Source organism: Manacus vitellinus, unplaced genomic scaffold, assembly GCF_001715985.3.
Source record: "Manacus vitellinus isolate BGI_N305 unplaced genomic scaffold, ASM171598v3 scaffold_18_pilon, whole genome shotgun sequence".
NCBI classification, from domain to species: domain Eukaryota; kingdom Metazoa; phylum Chordata; class Aves; order Passeriformes; family Pipridae; genus Manacus; species Manacus vitellinus.
The window spans coordinates 8,928,850-8,935,735 of NW_021939324.1; the positions used below are offsets into that span (position 1 = coordinate 8,928,850).

The following is a 6,886-nucleotide window of genomic DNA, read 5'->3' on the forward strand; positions in this document are numbered from 1 at the left end:
AAAAGGTGACAATACATCTGTATATACTATTAGTAAGAGAGCCATTATAATATAATATAGTGCTGCTTTTAAAAGGTTGTTGGAAAACCTGGAAGATTCAACAGTGGTAAGAATGATTCATGGTATGGAAGAACCTGATTTTCAAAGAGCAATCACAGAAGTTCATTCCATTAAGTTTAACAAACATAAGTTTAAAGATTGCTTAAATTTTGGCTATAATTACCAATACAAGGACAGATTATCTAGTATTTCAGCACTTTCTAATTTAGTTATCATATGAAACCACTGCATTGCAAACCTGAACTCTTTGCTCCTTAAGAGGTGCAGAGAATCCTGACTGGACTTGGTACTGTGGGAAAAGCTGGTCTTGAGTGTATTTGTCAAAAAATTTGCTGGCACCCTGGATAGTGGATGAGACATACTATTGACTTTGGTAACTTCACAGATGTTTTCTGAAGGAATCCAGCACTAATATTCCTCAGGGTCTATCTGCTAACAAATGAGAAAGACACATCTTAATTGCATTCAGCAATGGGGTTCAGTTCTAAAGGTGCCAAATTTGGTGGGCAGCCTCTTTCAGAAGAGAGCTGTTGTCACACTCTGTGATATGAATGCACAGTAGACTAAAGGCGCCTTTACTGACTTTGAAGAAGCGGGCTGAAAGGTCAATTTTCTAGTTCTAGAGCTATTTTTATCTTAAAAATCTCAGGATAAGCTTGCTTCCCCAGAGCTGCTGGTAGCAGGAAATAGTATTATGGGTTCTACTGCCTGAGTAGTAATCAATGTCCTGTGTATAGTCCTCTGCCATGCTACTCAAACAGATCAAGTTGTTGGAGATTTTCTTCCTTAAGGAATTGTACAAAGACATTCTACCATAACCCTCCAACAACAATTACTTTGGTCTGAAACTCTTAGGAAACAGAAAATCCCAAAATTCAGTTAATCTTCCTGCTTAATATATGGCACATAAATTCAGCAGAACAATTCATTGTGATGGGGAAAAGTATTCGAGGTACTTCTGAGTACAGGGTAAGATCCCTTGCTCTACCAGGTTTAGCATTACAGGAGATGTTTTCCCATTCCTGCAGTGATGTGCTACTCAGGGTATGTAGGCATTAATCTGTATAAACTCTGAGGAAGGGGTGGAGATCCCACAACCAAAAACGTCCACAATTAAGGGGAAATTACAGGGCAGTTACGCTACCTTCAAGCAGCTGGAAAGCTTTGGTTGGCTTGAAATAACATTTCTCCCATAACCAGCAGCTCTTCCAGGTTTTTCAGTGCTCATCACCCTGTTGCTGCTTACCCTCCCGCCCCGCCCCGGTGGTTGCCCCAGCAAAATATCAGAAAGGCTACTTTGATATTTTTTTAAACCGTGGAAGCTCTGGACTGCAGAACCAGCTGCAAAAGAGGTCCAGCACAGCTATAAATGTCACGTTTCAGAGCACAGCAAAGCATTCCTGGCAATGGCCATGCGTTCTCCTGCAGAAAATGGAGCTGGAAGTGGAGAGTCAGAATTGCCACACTGCTGTTGACTAAACAGCTGCTGTCCATATGTTGGATGCATCAGCTAGCTGGGGCCTAGGAAAAGCTGCAATAGTTCTGTTTTCCCTTTTCTCCCATCCAGCGTGGGCACAGTAAGTATCACAGGTGCTAAATTAGAGGATAAACAAAGAGATAAGCAGCCATTCAAGGGTGAAACCATTTCGGAAGTGATAGTGGTAATTCAAGAAATTTTTAGCAATGGCTTCAGACTTCACTTCCCAGACCTTTATTCTCCTAAGCAAAGTTTATTTTTTCACATGATGGATTCTGTTAACCATACACACACAAAGTTCTTGTATAACTAACCTGAACCTTAGACTTTAAATGCTCTACCAAGTCCCTTACAAGGCCCCTTTCTCTTGAGGCAGAAGATACATTATACTCAGTAATGGAGCAAAACAACAACAGTGTAGAAGATTTCTCCTTGAATGTCTTTTCTGTTACTCCTTGTCAGACCAACAGATCTGATGCCGTGGTGTCAGACGGGGATAAAGCTGGCACCACTCTACTCTTTTCAGGTGTGTTTTTGGGACTGGTGGGGATCACTTTCACCGTGATGGGATGGATAAAATACGATGGCATTACTCACCTGGAATGGACTCAGTTACTAGGACCTATTCTGCTCTCTGTTGGGGTGACTTTTATTCTGATCGCTGTTTGCAAATTTAACATGCTCACATGCAAGCCCTGTAAAGAAAGAGAGGAAAATGTGTCAGACCTCGACCAGACTGCAAGCGGACAGTCCTTTGTCTTCACCGGCATTAACCAGCCTATAACTTTTCATGGTGCCACAGTGGTACAGTACATCCCTCCACCGTACCCATCCCAGGAAGGCATTCCTGTGAGTCCCAGCTACCTTCACCCAGTGCTTAGCTGCTGCAGTGCTGTTTCCTCCAGTGCCTCTCCAGTTCCCACCCCAGGCTCTCCTCACTTCTACCCTGCTTACCCTCCGGATAACCTGGCTTTTACTAGAGATGAGAACTACACCACTTATCCTGCAGAGAATACCAGGAATCACAGGTACATCTTCTGAAATGCCTTAGCGTGTTTGGACACAGGCTTCTGAGTATTTTAAGTACTATGTGTGGTTTCATAGGAAACGAGAGCTAGTCTGGGGTATTTTCCTTTCTCAGACTTTTTTTGTCTTTGTTAGAAATTCTTCACAAGTAAAGAGTAAGGAGGCACACTTTTCTCAAAAGTATTTTTGTCTAATTTAAATTCACTTATAAATGCCTTTCAATTTTCTACTAAATCTCTTGTTATTTTTGAAGATACTAGTATATGCTGATACTATATATGCTCCTGTCTGTGGAGGTTTTTTAACGCTTATCTTACTACCTTTAGGTTTTTGTATGTACAGCCAGAGGCTTCCACTCAAACGCAATCAAACACATGAGTCAGCACGCAAAGAGCATTTCTGCAACAATGCAGTAATCAGTCTGGTACCAGATGCTCTCCCTCCTGAATATGCCTGGTGACAACATGCTCCTTTCCTACTGTAGAAACCTTCCAGCTCTTACTCTTTTACTAGATTTGAGGCATAAACCAGATCACTAATATTACACAGCAGTATGAAACTTCTTAAATGGTACACAAAATAATTTTATATAATTCTTTCCTCTAAGGAAAAATATTCTGATTACAGGAATTGCTCAGAATTATATCCTTCCTAGAACACGAGTCACTGTTAGTTCATTTATCAAAGCCTGTTTGAAAAACTGCTGACTGCCTCATCCTCAGCAACCTAGTGACAGGCATAGGCAGGATGAAGACAAAGGTCACCTCCTGGCATGTTTATACTTCACAAAAAGAACAGAGCAAACAGCAGAATCTCAGTAAAACTTCATCTCATAGCATTTTCTCAAGAAGCCAGGAAGTACTTCACCCAGATAAGGCTATCAGGATGAAGCACTGAGGTTACTTGTATGCTTTGTGTTTGGTAAATTCTTTTTGCATCTGCTCCTCTTCCTCTTTTCAGGTCAGAGGGCAGTTCTGATGAGCCAGAAGAACTGGGGGAAGACTGTAATAACTTGTCACCTCCACCTTATGAGGAAATATACCCACTGTCTTCATGAAATCACCATGGGCAACAGATGACAATTCTAAGAAATGCCAACATGAATCCCAGAAAATCTTTTCTTTAAGCACTTGTGTGATAAGCAAGTGTGAGCAAGATCTTGGTATTGATACACAGTTCAGTATCACTGAAGATATTTATCCAATCCCTTCTTTTTCTCTGTCAAAATTCATTAGCCCTTTGTGATGCAGTTTAATAGCAGAGCTATTAATTATTTAATAGCAAAACTATTAATCGCAAAGCTATTAAACTCAGGGATCTAAGTCCCTATTAGGCCTCCCCAGTAAGAAGCTTGATTGCTCCTGGACATTCAGCATCACTGGAAAACATTTGACTTATTCTTGATATATTTTTACTCTTGATTGCTTGGGAAACTTCAAAAGTGCTCAAGTGTCTGATCCATGAAAGTGCATATTATATCTTAATTCTGTCTGATTCTTTAGACTAACTTACTCATTAATAAGTCCAGTCTACAGATTAGACTCCCTCTGCTTGGTTTATCTGCACAACCCAGTCCTGTAGCACAGCTCAGTCCTGTAGGCATTTTTGGGGCACCCTGCTTAAACCAGAACATCTCAGAACAGAGAAAATACAAATAATGACTTCTGCCCACTTTACACAGATCTCTAAGAGATCTTGCATGCGTCAAATTCAGTTCCCTTCTCCACCTGCTGGGATGCAAAGCACTGTCTCCCACCAGAAGTCCAAATAATAACTGCTAGGTTAATGTCTCTAAAGAAAATGGCACCTTTCTGAAGCCTCGACAGGGGTGTGTGGTCCTACCACTGTTAAGGACTTTGACAATCACAGCTTCTACCTGCTGCACCCTCACTCTGTGGTAGAGCACACAACTCAGTCTGTAGGTTTCCCCAGAGCATTCAGGCAACTATGGGCCGCAGTGAACTTTCTTGTGCAAGTTCAGTTTTCAAGATCAACATGGTTCCAGGCATTGTATCCACAACAATGTATTAGCTCAGTTGGTTAGAGCACAGTGCTGATGAATACCAAGGCTGTGGGTTGGATCCCTAAATGGACCTTTCATTCAAGTGTTGGACCTGATGATACTTGTGGGTCCCTTCCAACTCAGAATATTCTGTGATCCTCTGAAGTGTATTTACAGCTGCATCTATCAAAGAATGTGACATATAAGCTCTGAAATTTTGCAATCCAGAATGAAGGTCCAAAAAAACTTTGCTCAGGGACTGTTTAAACCCCAGAGCAATGAGATTGCTGTGAGTCTCTATGTTTTTATTTTGTATTTCCACACTCTGTGCCTAGAAGTGCCATGACACAGCTGGACAAGCCAGTATTTCCCTATGCAGAATCCTGTCAGGTTTGCCTGTCTACCTCAAAGGGCTCAACCCAAAAGCTGTTCTCAGACCTCACTTACGGGAGTGGACATCACACAAAATGCTCTAGAGGTAATGGTCACCAAATGGTCATCCAAAGTAACCAAGTGGTGCACTGCTGTTGGGCCTGTGGGTCAGTCTCCAGGCCTGGCCTAGCACAGCCAAAAGCAGGTGCCCATTATGGAATGGATCAACTTTCTCTTACTTGTCAACGCAGCTTTCTCAGCTCTTGCCAGATTTCATCTGTGATTGATCTCATTCCTAAAGGCTGGAGAAGCTTGGCACTTGAGCACTGACAGCTGCATACCAACCGGATGTATCTGACAGGTTGAAGTCATGGAGTTTCCATGCAGCCTCCCTAGGCTCTGGGTGGAGTGGTGCATTCAGAACATTGTCCAGTTGCATGGAGCTGCAGGTGCACACTAACCTCCTTGTCCTGTATACATAGAGGTTGCCAAGAAATAAAGCATTTTTGGAGGGACAAAAGCCAACCACTGCACTCCACAGTTGTGGACAGACGCTGACAGAGGTTATATTTGAGTCACGAAATGTAAACTGACTCAAAGCTGGATTAGCAACTGAGGCAGCAACTACGAAACAGTGACTACAAACTATGTGCGGGGTTTTTCTCACTAGAGAAATATGGGGCGTGCTGGTTTTCAGCAGCAATGGCTGGAGTTAGCAGGTAGGCACGTGTGGTTGGAGAAAGGGAGGCATGCTGTTTTCAGTATGATCTCTATGGGATTGAGTGAGAGAACAGAAGATCTAAAAATAAATGCAAGTTTCTCTTATGGAAGTCTCTTACTCCTCTTCCAGAATTTACGCGGAGGTGAACTCATCCTCCCTCCACAGCAGGAAACTGGAAGGTCCCAAATCCCCAGTTAGTTCCACATGGACAGATCCCTGCACTTAGCACGTAGTTCTGCTGACTCCAGCAAGCACTGCAATAGCACAGAGGTCAGGCTTGATGGATCCAATTGCAGGACTAGGGTCAAAATTTCTACTCGGTCACCCTCCCCCACAACAGGAAAATTCCTTCAGTCAGAAACCACAGACTTTTCCTGCTGCTCTTCCTTCCCATATATATGGCATTAACATGTTTCATGGGGTAATCATATCTTTATTGCATCAAATCACACTGTCAGACTAAATGAAAAAACCTAGAAGGTTGCGGTGTGGACTCCATATTTATTTTAAAGTTTAGTTCTGTAGACTCTAAATTCATTGTGAGAGTCCTCAGTTTCTTTTTGAAGAGAAGACTGAATATTGAATTTAAATAGCTACATATTAAAATGATCTTGACCGATCAGATGAATTCTACCTGCATTCTGTGGTAGTGTTTTAATGCTGAACAGATATGAGAGGCTCCAGTCTGATGACATTTCCTTGCTGTACTCATTGCTGATTATTGTTTTTAAGAACAGGGGAAAATTCTATGAAGGCTTTTCTTCCTTCTTCTCCTTCTACCTTCTCCTTTCATCCTTTTTTTATAAACAGTTTTTTTATCTCTAGGGTGGTTTTTTTGTTTGCTTGGAGGTATTTTGTTGGGGGAGGTTGTTGTTTTTTTCTCAGTGTGGGGGGGTATTGTTTTGGTTTCGATTTATTTTACTGTGGTATAACCATCACAGGAATTCTCCTCTCAGCATTATGAATTCTTTCTGCTCTATAATGAGTGAAAGAACAAACCTGTTTGCGAAGGTCTTCAACCTAGGTGAACTGTCACAGCCCTTCTAGATTATACTGATTTAGCTCCACAGAGCATCTGGAAGATTGTATTTGAGATTTTGCTCAATCTAGTTTTCATTTAAACTGGAGCTCTTCAAGCAAAATTACCTTGTCTGACATTGCTTGCCACGCTACTGCAGAGCTGTAGAATGTTGGGGGTTTTATAGTTAAAGGTACCTTGCATTCTAGT

The 6,886-nt window shown here is 41.8% G+C and overlaps 1 protein-coding gene across 1 annotated transcript; it reads left to right on the forward strand.

The window, feature by feature from the left end:
• Window positions 1-1,904: 1,904 nt before the first annotated feature.
• On the forward strand, window positions 1,905-6,449 carry TMEM174 (transmembrane protein 174). The gene is made up of 2 exons (XM_008921661.3): window positions 1,905-2,565; window positions 3,524-6,449. Exons 1-2 carry the CDS (start codon window positions 1,934-1,936, stop codon window positions 3,618-3,620), a joined length of 729 nt encoding a protein of 242 aa, XP_008919909.2. The 5' UTR covers window positions 1,905-1,933; the 3' UTR covers window positions 3,621-6,449.
• The last annotated feature ends 437 nt before the right edge of the window (window positions 6,450-6,886 follow it).

Coding starts and splice junctions, on each gene's coding strand:
- TMEM174 (XM_008921661.3), top strand. CDS start 1,934: ATGGAGCAAAACAACAACAGTGTAGAAGATTTCTCCTTGAATGTCTTT. Junction 2,566..3,523: donor GAGAATACCAGGAATCACAG/GTACATCTTCTG, acceptor TCCTCTTTTCAG/GTCAGAGGGCAGTTCTGATG.